The sequence below is a fragment of the Asterias rubens genome, chromosome 7, assembly GCF_902459465.1.
Source record: "Asterias rubens chromosome 7, eAstRub1.3, whole genome shotgun sequence".
Taxonomy (NCBI): Eukaryota; Metazoa; Echinodermata; class Asteroidea; order Forcipulatida; family Asteriidae; genus Asterias; species Asterias rubens.
Window position 1 is genome coordinate 14,728,295 of NC_047068.1, and position 18,198 is coordinate 14,746,492.

The window sequence follows — 18,198 nt, forward strand, 5'->3', positions numbered from 1 at the left end:
AGAACACTTGTAGTCACTGCAGATGTTTCTTCCATGTATGGCTTCACCGGGAAACCATACTTTCTCGTTTGCCGTGAAAACAGGAAAAACTCAAAACAAATGGGGCCAGTTGAAGTCATTGAAGATCGGTGTGTGGTGTGAACATTTCAATGTCCATCAAGTTTTAATACATGTTTGCATACTTCATATTAACAAATGAAGATAATTAGGGCATCGGTTGATATATGGCATCATTATTTTTTTCCAAATTCAAAGAAAAAGGCATAAAAGCGTGAAAACTGGTAAGCAGAGGATACAGCATGCATCCCACACACACACGAAAGAGTTGCTGTGGTTTGATGAGCGCAGCAGAAGACGGTCGCTGCAACACTTAATACGAGTTAGAAGAAACTTGTTGTTGTGTGGAAAACCATGGATTGCAAAAGATGCCTCTTATTCATCTTGGTTGGTTTGAGTGCAGTAACCACTCTTGCCTCACCAGTGAACAACCGTCCCATTATTGGTAAGGATATTGAAGTTGTTAAAGTTAAAGTTTATTTTCACCCCTGTACTGCCTGACTGATATATGGGCCTAAACTTGTGTGTTATTGTTTTGGTGTTGAATTATCAAAACACCGGCCCACTTCCTTCCCTTTCGGCCATAATGGATATGAGGTTTAGCTAAACACAAACAAATCTGGCTTAAGTAACCAAACAAATTTTCCATAAAGTTAACATTGTTTTCAAATGGTGTGGTTGTCCGCAATCTTTTGCCTGGCAAAGAAATTCGTTATTGCATAGCAAAGCAGCATAGCCATAGGCCTAAATAAATATATATTTTTGCTGTGTCATCACCGATCACCACACAACAATACAGTCTGCAGTAGTTTCAGTTCTGGATCACTTCGTGAACCACTGAACCAGCAAACTCGTGAGAAGGTGCCAAACATCATTGAGATTATGGAATTTTATTTCAAGTTTGTGGGTGATAACTTGTCATGCTTATACCGGAACTATACGTTATACCATGGAGGAATAAACTAGATTTATTCCTCCATGGTTATACCGAGTAGGCGATAATGATCATTATTATTTATATCAGGCTTCCAGAGGCAAAAATATATCAGTGTATTTAACGCTTTGTAAAAAGTACCCAAATGACTAAAAGTTCTCTTCTCATCTTTTAAATTTCCGCGCAATCCAGGGCGCTTTACATTTATTGAAAATGGTAAGAATGTGTATAAATAAATAGTTCTTTAAAAAACTGACCAGGCTTCTTTTTCTTTTTTTATGAGATAAAACTATGTATTTTGGTTAGGCATCATATACCCTTGCCCAGTGGCAGTTCCGGATCATTCAATAAAAACAACATGTTGGTCTGTCAAACGGTTGCGCACAAAGTAGGGTAAAAAACCATACACTACGGCTGTGTAGGAAGTTAATTTATAATAGTTGAAGCGTTTCTCGAAGCAACTTCAAAAGTTGTTTGGTTTTTTTTTGCTCTATGCTCTGACTATTTGTATATCGATCCCAGTGTGAAGTGGGGTGTCATGGCCGAGGCCATGGCACCAAACTCAAGCTGTGGTGTTTCTGTTCAGCAGAGTGTGGGTTTGAATTCCGGTTGTGACATTTGTGGCCCTGAGCAAGACATTTTAGTATAATTGCTTCTTTCCACCCAGGCGTAAATGGGTACCTGTGAGGGCAGAGATGGTTCTTGTGACTGATTAGCTTAGTGCTCTTCATATATTTGGCTGCACAGGCTGTATACTCCCAGGGGTTTACAGAATAAAAATTAATGACCAGTGATCAGGGTAATAATGATCAAAGCGATTTGAGACATGGTGTATAAGGCCAAATAATATAAAAAACCAGTTGATAGTCCGGATTTAAAAAAAAAAAAGGAGGAGGATGAGGTGGTTTTTTATTTGGTATTTAGTTTAAAAAAAATTCAAGATGGCCGCTTAGTATTTCAAATCAAATAGGCCACCAATTCTTCAGTTTGAACCCATCGCAAGCTTATTTGATACCTGTTTGTTGCATAAGGACCTGTGTTAACACTATTTAAATAACAGGGTTGGATTACACTAAACAGATTTGCTGGAAGGCATTCACTAATATTGTTTTATGAACCAGACGGTTACACGTGTTCGAGAGTATCTAGCTAGATTCGGGCGAAGCTCCTGGGCCATTCCTTTTGAAAAGGTGGATTTAAAAAAAAAATTATTTATTAAAAAAAAAAATTAAAAAATTATGTGGGCCCCAAAAAGGATGCGGGCGGGGACGATCAACTGGTATTTTCTTTTATTTGGCCTAAAGCGCTATATAAAAACGAATATTATTATATACAAATATTGAGTGGTTCAGAGTGGAATGGGAGGAATATTATTACTCTGTAAAATTTGGACTGTTTCATTTCACGAGGCAAAGCCGACTGCTCGAAAACATTGGGAACAAGGATGATCCTAACTGTTCAATGGGGAATGCTATTCCCCATGGGCGAATAGGTCTTTTTGATCGTCGGTGTGGAAGGGAGTAACATTGAATGTCACGTGAAGTAAGTTCCACCAATCAATTGACAAGGATCTGTTTGTCAGTTATATAATTATTAATATTATTATTATTACCAGTAGGTTGTTAACAAGGTTTGACTGTATTTTCATCTACAGGTGTCCTGTCCCAAACAACATCTGGTCACTTTACACAATTTGGTAAAGCCTACATTGCTGCCTCGTATGTGAAATATTTGGAGTCGGCTGGAGCAAGAGTCGTTCCAATTCTAGTCCACCAGCCGGATGAGTACTATCAGAAGATGTTTAATTCATTGAATGGGTGAGTTTGGTAGTAAATAGAGGTCAAGAAAATATCAATGGTTTGCAATGATTAAATAGTAAACTTATTCTCTGGTCAGGAAATCTAGCACTTATTTAAATACAGCCTGAAAAATTACCCTTAATTGGCTACATTAACGCTTGGGACGATCATTTATTCCTTGGACATACACATGACAAAAGTTTATGTAACCAGGTGTCATTAGCCTACTTTAATATTTGGATGCCAAGGCATCAGCCATTCGAAGAAAAGACCAGGAGTGGATTTTACAAAGCAATAAAATCCATCGTAAGACAAATTGTCAGTATTGCCAGAGTGATTTGTATTGTGACATCACACTTTACAAAGCAACTACGATTTATTTGTATTTACGATCAATCAAGCTCTTTGTGAAATCGGCCCCTGAACACTTTATCCTGAAACAATTTGCAGAATGCACAATACACTGCCAAACAAACCAGGAACACCAGAGCAATAAATCTTCTCTTAGTGGAATAAGTGCCTTTGGTTATTTTTTGTGCTTTTTACCCAACTCAAGGGAACTACGGCTTTACGTCCCATCAGAAGTACCAAGGAAGTATTTTGCCTAAAAGGACACAAGTGTCAAGCTAAGACAGGGACTCAAACCCACATTCTGCTGATCATCAACACTAAAGTTTAAAGGCCAAGTCACACAGGCACCGCTAACAAGAACGATAAAAATGCACGCTCTTGGCTCTTGATTGGTTGAATAAGCATGGGTGTATTCTGCCTGGAGCATTTCAACCAATCGAGGGCATGCATTTTTATCGATCTTGTTTTTCTTCTCATTATCGGGGCCTGTGTGACTGGGCCTGAAAGGCAGTGGACACTGTTGGTGATTGTCAAAGACTAGCCTTCACAGTTGGTGTATCTCAACGTATGCATAAAATAACTAACCTGTGAAAATTTGAGCTCAATCGGTCATCGAACTTGCGAGATATGAATGAAAGCGAAAAAAAACACGAAGGTGTGTGCGTTTAGATTGTTGATTTCGAGACCTCAAGTTCTAAATCTGAGGTATCGAAATCAAATTCGTGGAAAATTACTTTTTTTTCTCGAAAACTATGGCACTTCAGAGGGTGCTGTTTCTCACAATGTTTTTTACCATGCACCTCTCCCTATTACTCGTCACCAAGAAAGGTTTCATGCTAATAATTATTTTGAGTAATTACCAATAGTGTCCACTGCCTTTAAAGGGAAGGTACCCGTTTGGTAATTACTCAAAACAAATATTAACTTAAAAACTGACTTGGTAACAAGTATTTGAGAGCTGTTGATAGTATAAAACATTGTGGGAAATGACTCCCTCTGAAGTAATGTATTTTTTGAGTTAGAGGTAATTTCTCACTAAAATAATATAGAAGTCTTTTATTCCTATCTGAAAGCACACAAATTCGTCCAACAAGGGTGTTTTTTCTTTCATCATTGCAACTTCGATGACCGATTGAGTTCAAATTTCCACAGGCTTGTTATTTTTACACATGATGGGATACACCAAGTGAGAAGAATGGTCTTTGACAAATTACCAAACGTGTACCTTCCCTTTAAGTCCAGTGTTTTTATCCGCTCAACCAACTAGATGATAAAAGTGCTTAAGTGAAGAAAAAATAGCTTAATCTCAATTCCTTGAACTGAACTGAACTGTTAATTTGCTTCTGCCGCTTTCAGAGTGTTGTTTCCTGGTGGTGGACAACCAGACTTGTTAAATTCTGGGTATGGCAAGGCAGGAAGACTGTTCTATGAAATGTCCATTAAGGTTTGTTGCACTTTTTTATTGTATTAGCTTGTCTGTCTGTTCCTTTGCTACCAAAACAAAGCTACCTGTCATGTATCTGTGGGTACTTTGTTGTACAAGAAACAGACCCTTCTTGGATGACATCACTATTTTAGGAAACCCCATGAAGGAAAACTGGCCTGAGCAAACTGCATGAAAGAAACCTGGCCTGCGCATGCCACATGCGTCACGTTACTAGATCTGCCCAAACAATGCTGAGAAACACTAACTGCTCGGACATGTGATAAGAAACACGACTGCATGAATATATCATACGATTTTGAGTTAATTTGATTTTTGTTTAATCCCTTACCCTTTACTTCAAACAAAACAGTACTTTTTTTTGTTCTTGGCAGAGCTTGGATGCAAAAAAAGATTATTTTCCGGTGTGGGGGACGTGTCTCGGCATGGAGTTGTTGTCAATGTTAACGGCAAATAAAGATCTCCTAACGGAGACTGATGGAGCTCCTGTATCATTACCTCTTTCGTTTGAAAAAGGTATAAAGCCAAGAAGTTGGATGTGTTTAAGACTGTTTAATAGATGTTAAATTTGCGTCCTGATAACCAAAATAATATTAGTTTTGGTTTTACCCATACACTGATGTGTGTTATTAATTCAAGCGGTACCCACTGCTAAAACATAAGATTTGAACTGCCTCTAGCTTAAGTTTTGGTAAGACATCTGCTGTAGTAATAATAATAATAATACTTGGTTCAAAATCAAATTTGGTGGCGTAAAAAAAAAACCCACAAATAAACAAAGAGTCATAGTGTTAGCCAGAGGTGGTCTGGTGTCTTTTGGACATTTATCACCCTGTTTTATCTGTTAAAATACAGGTACATGTATCTGTATTGTAAGTGAACAACTTGGACGCCAATTTCTTAAGCAGCCAATATGGGATGATCTCAATATTTCAACTATTACCTTTTTATGGCAAAATGGACATCGTAGAAACCGGTTAATGACACCATTTTACTCAAAAAATTTGCATTTAGTAATAAATAACTCGAGTCAAAAATGCACCCGGTCGCGCGGCTTTTTCAGCTGAGAGTCAAAAATGGCTTATCTATTACAATGACCCCTTGACGCCAGTGAAGATTTTTCCCTAATTGGGTTTGAACACAGTTCTCCAGCTTTTGCAAACTGAGGGCGCTATTTTCCACATCAAATAGCCGCCACTGCCGTCACAATTCCTTTGTCGCGCGGGTTTGTTTGACTCCGCGTTTTTCAGAAATTTTGCTAGAAGCGTTAGAAAAACCATTTTTACCATCTTTTAACGTGAGGTAGACTCATTATGTTTCCTATGGACTCCAGCTATTAGAAAACTGTTATATGTATATATTTGTGATCATCCTTTATTGGCTGTTTAAATTTCCAGCAAATTTGGACACCCTTTAACAATATCCTGCCTAAAACCTTGCCAAGGATGAATGAATGACTTTTGGCGATGCTTTCTCGTTAGGAGCGTGGGCATGCTCATCAGAACTTCATAAACAATGGGGAAAAGTTTTGCTATCTGCTGCCACCTAGAGTCCTCAAGATCCCATTTTCTTCAAGTTGGCACAGCAATAATATTGTTTTGTATCTCCCCGTAGATTTCCAGAAAAGCAAGATGTACAGTGCAGCACCTGAGTCCATCATCAACACTTTGACAACGGAGGATGTAACTTTAAACCATCATCACCTCAGCCTGACACCAACAGTGAGTTGAGACCTTTGTTTGATTTCAGGGTACAGGACTAAATATTAATAATTGTGCTAAAAACAAAATTATCATCAAAGTAGTCTTCATATGTAATGATAACAACAAATCTTATTTAAGTATCAACATATCAATAGATAGGTGCACAGACTATATAACCCACTGAAAAGCTAGGTGTACTGAATACAACCTATTGAAAAGCTAGGTGTACAAATTACAGCCCATTGAAAACATAAGTGTACAGAATACGAACCCATTGAAAAGCTTGTGTACAGACTAAAGCCATTGCAGATTTTTCCTTTGAAAACTTACGCTAGAATAACAATGGTAGCCGTTTTGACTAATCGCTCGATGTTTAATCCATATTTTTTTTCAATTCAGTATCTTTCTCATTACATTCTCTGACTGAGTGCCCAGTTCGTTGGTTGAATCATCAAAGGCACAATCCCATTACCTACTTGCCATACAATAATCACTAATATATGTTTCATTTTTTTTTTTTTTTAAGAATTTCAGCAAGAATGCAGCTCTTACAGGATTTTATCAAGTTCTCACTACCAGTTCGGATATAAGTGGGATTGAATTCATCTCTTCATTAGAGGGTAAGTTTGTCAACTACTGAGGTCATCTATACTCAGATGAAGTTTGTGGTTGTGCTCCATCCCAGGAAAAAATTCCCATTGTGTCCCATTAATATTTTGAATTGGATTCAATGGGATCCTGTTGTTTTTAGGATTCAATAGGATTCAATTGGGTTCAACTGTATCCCGTGTGGATCCCATTGGATCCCAAATTCAAAACCAAAATCACATTAATCCCATTCAAACTTTCAATGGGATCCTAATTTCATTATTTTTTTTCCAGGGATGTGTAAGCTCAATGTATCAGTATGCTCTGATCAGTATGCCCTCCCCTTATTGTTTTGATCGGTATTTATTATTTAGAGGAAGACAAAACTCCACTTGTATTCGGACAACCCAGGTCAAATTGAGCAGAGGATAAATTCTCTCTCAAATATCTATGTGAGAAGACATTGGTTCTCTCCTATGACACAAGGGTATTTTACCAGGCCTTCTGGTTTACCTTCCTTTCCAGATCAGACGGCGCCCTCATGAGTTCAAATGAAGAGCGTTGATTGGCTGGAAGTTGAGCATGGCATATAGTCTTATGCACGTTTTTGTTTGTCTTCAGCAAAAGGGGCATTTGCGAATGGTTTATGCTGTTTTTGAGACCTTCAAAGTAAATGAACTTTGCATTCTTATCCGAACCATCCCTCTTCCAAGAAGGAGCAAACTACCACCCCCTTGTCTCCTTTTTAATTGTTCATCCCTTGCTCTTTCTTTGTGCTTTTACTGCCTCTTATTCTCTTTTTCATTTCTTTCCACTTCACTGCTTATGTTTCACTTAGTTACCTGTTCATGTGTGTTGTGTTGTCATTTTAGCCTTCAAGAAAGACTCTGCTAGGGTAGAAAGGTCAGGCCATTAACAATTTTTTGCATTTCTTAGTCGCATTTTAGTTGATGGCCAGTTTGCAACAGATTATATTTTCTCAAGAAGCACTAGTTAAAAAATTTCGTTTTTGTTTAATGCATCCTAAAGTTTTACATTGTTTTTATCCGATATCTAGCCTACAAGTATCCTATCTATGGGGTCCAGTTCCATCCAGAGAAAAACTGCTTTGAGTGGAAAGATGATAATATCGACCACTCCCAAGATGCAGTAAAAGTCACTCAATACTTTGCAGACTTCATTGTGTCTGAAGGTAGGTAAAAAGGTCAACGACTTAAAGGGTGTATGTACTTTTTGTAGGACAAAAAACACAATGTCCACAGATTTACACTAGACTTACACAGTTTGAAGATAATGATAGTAGAAAGCTTCCCTGAAAATATTACATGCTGAGGTGCTGTAGTTTTGGGGAAATGAGTAAAACAATGCCATGAAAAATTAATTTAAGCATTTTGAAACGTATTTTCATGACATTGTTTTACTCATTTCTAAAAAAATACAGCACCTTAGTAAGCAATATTTGAAGGGAAGCTTTCCACTATCATTATCTTCAAACCCTGTAAGTTGAATGTAAATCTATGGACATTTTGAAAAAGTACCCAAATCCTTTAACATAAGTTTATTTGGTGTTCGTTTTTGCCTCAGGGATGTAGAATACTATTTGTATTTACTTGGATCAATGTGTATAAAGCACTGTATACTCTGGGGTTTTTTCTTCGGAGTTTGGTGAACAAAACAATTACATCCTAAATTGAAAAAAACAGGTTACCTGGAAGTATTGGTGTTGTGCTTTGCAGTAAAAAATGAGCTGGGAACCAATCACAATAGTATAATTCACATTGTTGTTTGACTAGTGGTAACCAGTTGGCGTTGCTCTAGTCTTGGTGTGTTGAGCAGTGCCTTCCCATTGTCTGGCATGGAGTTTAGTTTCTGAGTGTCATCACCACACTTATTGCAATCACATTTACAACATATACAATTTGTCCAAACTTGCTAGATTGTTCCGTTTTTACCACATTTGTGGGTTGCAATAAAAAGTGCCTTTGGCTTGCAAGAAGTAGAAACTCTCTTGACTTTAAACTAGCTTAACATTATTAGATTCAGCGGCTTCTGCCAATAGACCGTATTGAATGACCCCTTTTTGCTGTGAAAAGTCGCCGTTTTGTAGGGCAAACCATATGCGCGTCCAAACGCGTACATCATCCAGCACGCAGCATTCCCGGTTTGATTTCCACGGCACATTTTTTTAAAATGGTTATTTGTTCACAAACTTTGTAAATTTCTGTGTGTTTTTTTAGGTTAGTATTTTATTGAGCATTGTATTTACTCTGTCTACATAATTATACATATCATTTGTCATTTTACCTACTTGCCAGTGGTGTTTAATTTCTAAATGTGGACAATAAACGTTTACTATCTATTGATCTTTCTTTCTTTTGAAGCTCGTAAAAGCAACCATGCTTTCAAAACCGAGGCTGAAGCTAACTCCTTCCTCATCTACCAATACACTCCTGTCTACATCAGTAATGTATCAAGTTTCGAGCAGGCATACTTCTTCAATCCTTAGGAGAAATGTTCCTGAAGTCATCAAGAAAGATAAGACGAAACCAGGGCCCGATTTCATAAAGCTGTTAAGCAGTCAGAAAATCCTGCTTGAAAAATGTCTTTGCTATAAAGCAAAAACTGAGGGGGCACCATTCACAATAATGTAAACTTATGTAATTTTGGCTGATAACCTGTTTCTGTTAAGCAATACTTTTCTGTGCTTACCACGTTTTTGTGCTTCATACAGGCTTTTTGAAATTGGGCCCAGATCTTAAGACCGATATTAAGAAACTCACTTGCATAAATACTTTCCGTTCAATATAATACTGAACCACCTCTTCCGCCTCCCAGGGTGCATCACTCTTTCCTGGTGTGATCCCTTGGTTGTGTTTTTGCGGTCGTAACCAAAAACTGATTCGGTTGAACTTGTCATTGGTTGTTCACTGGCCACTGACCAAAACAGTTAATGGTTTCAGCCGGGAAATCGCACCCCTGGATATAAAGTTGGTACCCCCTTCTGCCCTCGAACAAAGATCTTGAACAACCTGGGAGGCTGCCAGCATAGGGCTTTATAGCTCAGTTGGATAGAGCACTAGAGCATACACCAGGAGGATGCAGGTTCAATTCCTCTTCCCCTTTTTTGTTCTTTGTTTACCAAAAATTAAATAAAACAATATAAATATAAATATTGGATGCATATGAGTGCATTTTGGCAAAATATAATCACAGGGGGAAATTTTGATTATTGCATTTCAAGAGTTTGGTGCTGGTTGTAATTTATTTTTTTACTGAGATTTTCCAATTTGTAGTTTCGGCTAAAGATGAAGAAGTTAATGGTTTTTGTATGTAATTTTATAACATGTTTTATGAGCTTTATCATATATATCCATCTGGAAAATTTATAACAACGAAAAATAAACAGTAACAAGTATTTATATAGCAACTTTAACAAGATCGAAGTGCTAAACAGGAACCTAATCGGAAGCTATACAGATGTTAAAAAGGAGAATTGTTTGTAAAACCTTACAAGGAGTTTTTTTAATGGCTGTACACCATATTGGGGCTGTAATTGGCCAAAAAATACATTTTTGTCGCAAAACATCATACAATTCTAAATTGTAAACATATCCACGACCTCAATAAAGTATTATCCAAGGCTTTCAGTATTCTGTTGAAAATAATCGTTATTGTCTTGTTTATCTTACTTGCAATATAATTGTACAGCTCTAACGATCCACAATTTATATTAAGTAATTTCTGTGTATATGTTTTTTTATAATAGTATTGTATATTTTTGAATTTGTGTATTATGTCGTCCAGCATTTTAATGTAAAATCGCTGTCGCGCTGTTTCTGACTTTCAAGGGTTGGCAAAAATCACATTTTTAAAGGCAGTGGACACTTGGTATTTACTCAAATAATTATAAGCATAAACCTTAATTGGTAACGAGTAATGGGGAGAGGTTGGTAGTATAAAACATTGTGAGAAACAACTCCCTCTGAAGTGCAGTAGTTTTCAAGAAAGAAGTAATTTTCCACAAATTTGATTTCGAGACCTCAGATTTAGAATTTGAGGTCTCAAAATCAAGCATCTGAAAGCACACAACTTCGTGTGACAAGGGTATTTTTTCTTTCATTATTGTCTCGCAACTTCGGTGACCGATTGAGCTCAAATTTTCTCATGTTTGTTATTTTATGCATATGTTGAGATACTTCAAGTGAGAAAAAAAATCTTAGAAATAAGAATCTTAACATTAATTTTTTGAAACAAGCGATATAGTGGTGTGCCTTCTAATGTTGAACCTGTATATTTAGTTGATTTTGCCTTACATGCTAAGTGCCTTTTATCTTGTACACAGGAAAGGTAATTACTAAATAATCCCAAAATCATTCAGATCGGCCAATAAATGTCCAAGTTCTTGGTCTTTGTTCTATTTGTGATCTGTAAATTCGAAAAAAGAAAGGGAAAAAAAAACACTTCTTGATGGACTCATCAGTATGGTGCTCCCGCCCTAGGTGTCTGGCATATTGGTTGTTTCTTTGTTGTATCTTGTTTTATTCAGTTCAACCAACCAACCAACATTTTTACTAACACAAAAACAATAGAAAATACTTTTTAAAAAATAAGGAAAATAGATTAAACAATTAATGTTACAATAAAGAACACTTGGATACAAGGCAAAATATTGTAAGAGATGACTTTGATTTGATTCCTTTTGATGAAATTCCGTTACGTCTTTCTAGCTGCTTTTCAAGGTAATATTAAGTTCCATTCTCTCCATAATTTGTCTTAAAATATTGAGAGACGGGGTTTGTCCTCGCACTACATCTATATAAATGTATTGCTTGCCCAGGAAAATCAATTAATTTATAACCAAACATGATAGTAGGCCTATACATGTATTCAGAGATGACATTATTAGGCCTTCATTTACATTTCTTTCCAAAAGTGAAAAACAATGGGCAATGGCAAAATAAGTGCACCATACCCTCAAACAAACTGATTAAAACAAAATGATTAAAATGTTCTCACTTCTATCAGATGGTGTGTACTTGACTTTACTTGGAGTAGAGGGTGGGGATATCACTCCGCCCATACTATAATTATGATTAAAAGAGGAAAAGGGCGCTCATTTTGCCTCCAACATTAATATGTAAATTACTCTATTTAGCAAGACAGATTGTTAACATTTTTAATAACGTTAATATAAAAACTGGGGAACTATGATGTGGGGGTGGGTGTCTTGTGGCCCTTCTCGAAACCACGGCTTCAGCTTTGGCGGTTCCATCCTCTCGTCTGATACCCTAAGCGCATACGCAAAGCACGCCCAATAATTGTAGAAACAACCGCGGGACCAAGCTAGCCTGTGCCGAGTTTCGAGAGGGCCAGTGTCAGATGCAATTGTGTCCGCCATGCAATACTGTCCGCTCCGGACACTTTTGCATATGCAATCGTGTCCGGGGCTATGCAAAAACCGTCCGGTGGAAATGTATGACTGTACATGTATTAGCGCGCATAAGCGAGCGTGCATACACTGAACCAACATTTTATGCAGCATGAATTTTCACGTATTTTATGATTGCAGAAAATACCCAAAGGCCGAACATTTCCTATATATATGTCATTCATGACATGCACTTAGCTTGTAAAACAATGGCAAACGTGATCTGTTGATCAAGGGCGTTTAATTTACTGCAAGGACGGTTTTGCACGGGGCGGATCGGACACAACTGCATATGCAAATGTGTCCGGGCGGACACGATTGCATTTGCAAAAACGTCCGGCGGACATTATTGCATGTGCACTAATGCCCTCCGGATAGTATTGCATAGAGGACATAATTGCATGCGACACCGGCCCCAACCTCGTTCCCATAGTTTACTTTTTTTCAACCATGTTTACAACCTTGTAACCGCTCGACACACCCTGGGGACGATGTTGGGTCGGCCCGTAAGCGAAGGACATGCGCACTATAAGGTGAATGTAATCAATTAAAAAAATGGCGCTTTTCGTGAAGCATGTGAACGTTTCTTGAGTGTATCAGACGAAAGAAAACGTCCCAAAATGACATGGTTTTGCACTTGGAAAAGTTGACAAATGCCACAAGAATCGAGGAACATTTTGGTAAGTAATTGTTGCTTTTTTAACAAGTAATTGCAAACAAAAAAGTGTTTTTCGTCGTCGAGTGTGCCTAGCCTTATTTTTTAGTAAGTAAGTGAAATTCTTCCAAACGGTATTCAACCCATGTTCAACCAGAACCACGTACGTTCGGCTGGCGGCCAGTTTTGGAGGGGCCTGATGGGAGGGCGTTAGCCCACCTTGTCATTAAAGGCTCCGCTTTTAACATCAGTCTCATCACTGTCGCATCGACAGTAATGAGACCGATGTTTAACATCGGTCTCGACAGTAATGAGACCGATGTTAAAAGCGGAGCCATTAACAAATCATCAAGGTGGGCTTGGGGTTGGAGAGGGCGTGTATGAAGTGTCTGTTTTTACGCACGCTTCGTGTCCGACGCGTCGGCGTAGGACGTCCTGTTTTCAAGGTAGCCCTAAAATCGTGGCAAATCTTTTACCTCTCTCTGTGCGCGATGTATTGTAAACAGTCCCTAGATAAAAAAATGAAAAATTTCCGTATATGGCGCCACCTCTTTTTCATTCGATATGAAATAACAAAGTATCTAATTTTATACCTCAATGAATGAGAAAAAAGTGAAAATGGGTGGGATGGGTGAAAAAGTGGTGGCGCCATACGGAAAGTTATCCGGTATTTTATTTAGGCAATTCTACTACAAGGTACAATAATATGCCATAATGTTGGGGGCCATATAAAAAGAATCGCTCATCAAAAAAGTTTCATCAAACACTATTAGTTCACAATTCACGTGATCAAATGTGACTGAACATTCTGCTGAGTATTCTGGGGGAAAAATACAGAGGTTTTAGATGTGCCTTATTTATATAATTTTCTAATATGTTTGGAGAATTTTTTGTTTAAACCCTGATATCAATATTATTATTATTATTATTATTATTAAAATTTAAACATCGTCTCTGTGATTCACTTATCACTGTGTATTTATATGCTTCATTACAAATGTTATAAAGAAAAAAAGAGAAAAAAAAACAAATAAAAATCAGATTTAAAAACCAACTATTATTCAGACTTTTTATTATTATAATTTAAAAAAATTTTTTTTGGCAAATTACCATGGTAATTTTTTAAATGTCATAAATATTTTTAATAAAATGAAGACAGCTGCTGGCTATAGAGTCATACACAAAGTCACATAGAACACTTGTCACTGCAGATGTTTATTCAACGTATATGGCTTCACCGGGAAACCACACGTTGTTTGCCTCAAAAAAAAAGAAAAACTCGAAACAAAAGGGACCAGTTAGGAGTCATCGAAGATCGTTGTGTGGTGTGAAAATTTAAATGTCCATCAAGTTTTAATAAATGTTTGCATACTTCTAATAGACAAATGAAGGTAGTTAGGGCATCAGTTGATATATGGCATCATTATTTGTTTTCCACTTCAAAGAAAACGCCATAATACAGTGAAAACAGGTAAGAGGAGGATACAACAATGGGAAATCTCAACATTGAATTAAAGGGTATATGTACTTTTTCCTAACAAAAAACAATGTCCACAGTTTACATTAAACTTACACAGTTTGAAGATATTGATAGGAGAAAGCTTCCCTTGAAATTTTACTTACTGAGGTGCTGTAGTTTTGAGAAATGAGTAAAAGTAATAATTTTCGTCTCAGTTTCAGCATGTAAAAACCTATTAACCAGTTATGCTATGGTTTTGGTATAATATCAAAGGGGATTTTACATGCTAAAATAGTTTTGGTCTCATGAGACCAAAATTATTTCGTGACTTGTTTTACTCATTTCTCAATGCTCCACAACCTTAGTAAGTAATATTTGAAGAGAAGCTTTCCACTATCATTATCTTCAAACCATGTAAGTTTAATGTAAATCTGTGGACATTTTGAAAAAGTACCCAAATCCTTTAAATTACCTCGCCTTCCACCTCTGGAGGCTCTGGTGGGTGGTTTGAATCCCACTGTGGCTGGGGCACTACCAAGGGCACTACATGAGGTTTTCATAATGGTCTTTCCTTTCAAAGATGAAACTCTTGGCATGAAAAATACACCATGACTCTGTTTCTTTTTGTCTGCATATTTGTGGTTCAACCAACTAGGAAATTCTACAAGAATGTTCACACAATGTCATGTGTTTGTGCACATGTTCACACAATGTCATGTGTTTGTGCAAGGAAAGTGTGGTTTTATGATTGCCCGATTGTAATGATTTTGCAGTCAATATTTTCAATAAAAATCTATTGAAGAAGCTAAAAATTCCTTTATGTTTAAGTCACCTGGAAGTGGTATTTTGTCAAAATAAAGCTTTTGTCACTAAAGTATGTGTTTTGATGAGTGGAATATGAATAAACAATTAACTATAAAAAATATTAGTTTCCAATTTGAAAATAAGCCTGACCCGAGAGGGCGCCGTTCGTGACGTCAATCGAGGCGCGATCCATCGCATGCAATGCCAACACAAGATAGTGACGCTTGGTGCAAGTTGCAAGCTAAAAAAACATGCCCTCAAAGTTGAAACAATACCTGATTTTTTTTTCACGTTAGGCAAATGCTCCTTTAGGTTCGTTACGTCTTTCAGGTACCATCTTCGACAAATTTTTGGGATAGCGTCATGGTTTAGAAAAGAACCTTTCTCTTCATGTCAAAATGTGTAGTGGATTCCGGATTCTCGAAGCACGGCCGCTCGAAGTGTTTGCTGCACAGCGCTGGAAAAGACGTCGGAACGAACCACTTTGCAAAGTGACCCCATCTTTAGTTGTTTTGCTGCATCCAGCAGCAATACACCTGGTCGACTTTAACGAAAAATGCAAGAAAAAAACTTTTTTTTTAAACGTACAAACTCACGACTAGGACTTGGAATGTACTTGCACGTACGTGTGTTCGATGTTTGATCGAGGCAAAGTCTGCCTCGATTGACGTCACAAAAGGGGTAGGCGGAGTCACCCCACACAACTTTTTTTATTTATTTTACATATAAATCTTTGAAAACAATTACGCAAAAAATTATTTTATTGTTAAGAAACATATACTCAAATATTTGAAGAAAAAAAAAATTATATTTCCAGGTGACTTTAATTTTGTTCTCATTCCCTTATTTTATCTACAGATGAACTAATGAAGACGGAGATAACTGGTCTTCAGTCACTGTGGCTGTTCATCACATCACACTGAGCAGAGATGTCTCAATCTATCCATTTTGAAGCCTCGAGTCTCCAGCAATCTGCTTTCTCTATTCAATCAACGCCCTGATTTACAGGTACGATTCTTCATGTTACTAATCCTGTGTTGAACACACTGGTATTGGAAAATATCATAGGAATCACGGCGCACAATCACTATTCAGTGGTCTAAGTGATGACGCCCTCTGTTGCTCAGTTACATTAAGGAAATGAGACTTTCAACTCCACATATAGTTCATAGTTCAATTTATTTCCACTCAATCATTTAGAATGAGAAAATATAACATTACAGGAAAGACAACTTAGTGGGGGAGGTCTCCTTAAAGCAAGCTCGTTGGATAGAGACCTCCCCCCCCTGAATTTGTGTAATAGGCAACTATGAGAAAGAACAATGCAAGAATATACTGAAATAATTGAAGGCACACAAACGTGTTATACAGGAAAAGACACAGACAGAACACAAACAGGGCAACCCAGTAACATTGGTACAGTAAATGGCGGTGTGGAGATGAGATAAGTAGATAGGTAAAATAATAATAATAATAATATCGAAGTCTCATATAGCGCACTCAAGGCGCTGAGTATATACAAACTTTCAGAAATATAGGTAAAGACATTATCAGCATAAGTTGAATCAATTAAATAGAATAGTGGGCCTAACACAAACAGATAATTGATTTATACAATCAAATAGGGTAAGTTTGTAAGAGGACCGTTCATTGATTTTTTTTTTTAAGGTATATATAGGGCTCTTGCATTTTTTTTGAAAAGAAACACAATTAATGGATTGGGTTGAATGAACACTGGGAATTAGTTGTATGAGAGTGGATTTGAGAATTAATAAAGCATAAACATATTCTGGAAGGATTTGGGTAATTTATTAGAAATAAATTGATTCATAAATATACTGACTCAATGAATAGTTTACTCTTTTTAATGTTTAACTTTTATGCATTTATATGTGTTTTGTCAACTTGTACAGATGTACTAATGAAGGCTGCAGAGATGTCCACTTTTCATTGATGGATGGCTGTCAATCACACTGAGCAGAGATATCCCATGAGAGTCTCTCTTCAGCAGTCTGCTTTGACAACTCAAATCAACTTCAAATATAAAGGTGCGAAACCAAAGTCGATATAAACCATTTTTTTATTATTATATATAATAATAATTGAGCTTAAAGACAATGGCCACTATTGTAAATGTCAAAATCCAGTATTCTCACTTAGTTTATCTCAACATATGCACTAAATAACAAACCTGTGAAAATTTGAGCTCGATTGGTCATCGGAGTTGCGAGATAACTATGAAAGAAAAAACACCCTTGTCACACGAACTTGTGTGCTTTCAGCTGCTTGATTTCGAGACCTCAAATTCTAAACTTGAGGTCTCGAAATCACATTCGTGGAAAATTACTTCTTTCTCAAAATCTTTGCACTTCAGATGGAGCCGTTTCTCACAATATGTTATACTATCAACCTCTCCCCATTACTCGTTACCAAGTGAGGTTTTATGCCGATCATTATTTTGAGTAGTTACCAATAGTGTCCACTGCCTTTAATTTCTGAAAACAAGTACCAAGCAAACAACCTCTAGTGTGTGATAGAAATTTGCTTAGGTTGGTTGTGTGGTGCTATCATTGAAATATAGATGTTTAAGTTGCATTGGGGATAAAGAGAATATGTGTATAATTTTTTTTTTTTTTTTTTTTTTTTTTTTTTTGGGGGGGGGTGTTTACCCTTACTCCGAATATTCAGTACTTCCCTGTTCTGAGTTATGTGGGGAAAAAATCACAGGCATATTACATGGGTTGGATTATGGCTCAAACAAAAGAAATGTTGTTCGAGCAATAACTTCAGAAGGACTTGGCGTATCAAGTCCAAACTTGGTTTATGGATTGGTTTAGGGATCCACCAGAAGCCTATTGTTTTTGGACCCCCATGGTCAAATGTAAAGGACATTTTGGATAAAACAAAAGAAATGTTGTCCTAGGTATAACTCCAAAAGGACTTGGTGATCAACTCCAAACTCGGTTTGTGGATTGG

General features: G+C 37.0%; 1 protein-coding gene across 1 annotated transcript; it reads left to right on the plus strand.

Moving 5' to 3' along the window:
- Positions 1 to 299: 299 nt before the first annotated feature.
- Positions 300 to 10,812, plus strand: LOC117292401 (gamma-glutamyl hydrolase-like). The gene is made up of 8 exons (XM_033774429.1): positions 300 to 502; positions 2,646 to 2,808; positions 4,498 to 4,585; positions 4,960 to 5,101; positions 6,200 to 6,306; positions 6,815 to 6,908; positions 7,934 to 8,068; positions 9,258 to 10,812. Exons 1-8 carry the CDS (start codon positions 412 to 414, stop codon positions 9,380 to 9,382), a joined length of 945 nt encoding a protein of 314 aa, XP_033630320.1. The 5' UTR covers positions 300 to 411; the 3' UTR covers positions 9,383 to 10,812.
- The last annotated feature ends 7,386 nt before the right edge of the window (positions 10,813 to 18,198 follow it).

What these genes read in the sequence shown, in the direction of transcription:
- LOC117292401 (XM_033774429.1), top strand. Translation starts at nt 412, where the DNA reads ATGGATTGCAAAAGATGCCTCTTATTCATCTTGGTTGGTTTGAGTGCA. An exon ending in ATGTTTAATTCATTGAATGG is followed by an intron (nt 2,809 to 4,497) that starts GTGAGTTTGGTA and finishes TGCCGCTTTCAG; the next exon opens with AGTGTTGTTTCCTGGTGGTG. An exon ending in ATTCATCTCTTCATTAGAGG is followed by an intron (nt 6,909 to 7,933) that starts GTAAGTTTGTCA and finishes TCCGATATCTAG; the next exon opens with CCTACAAGTATCCTATCTAT.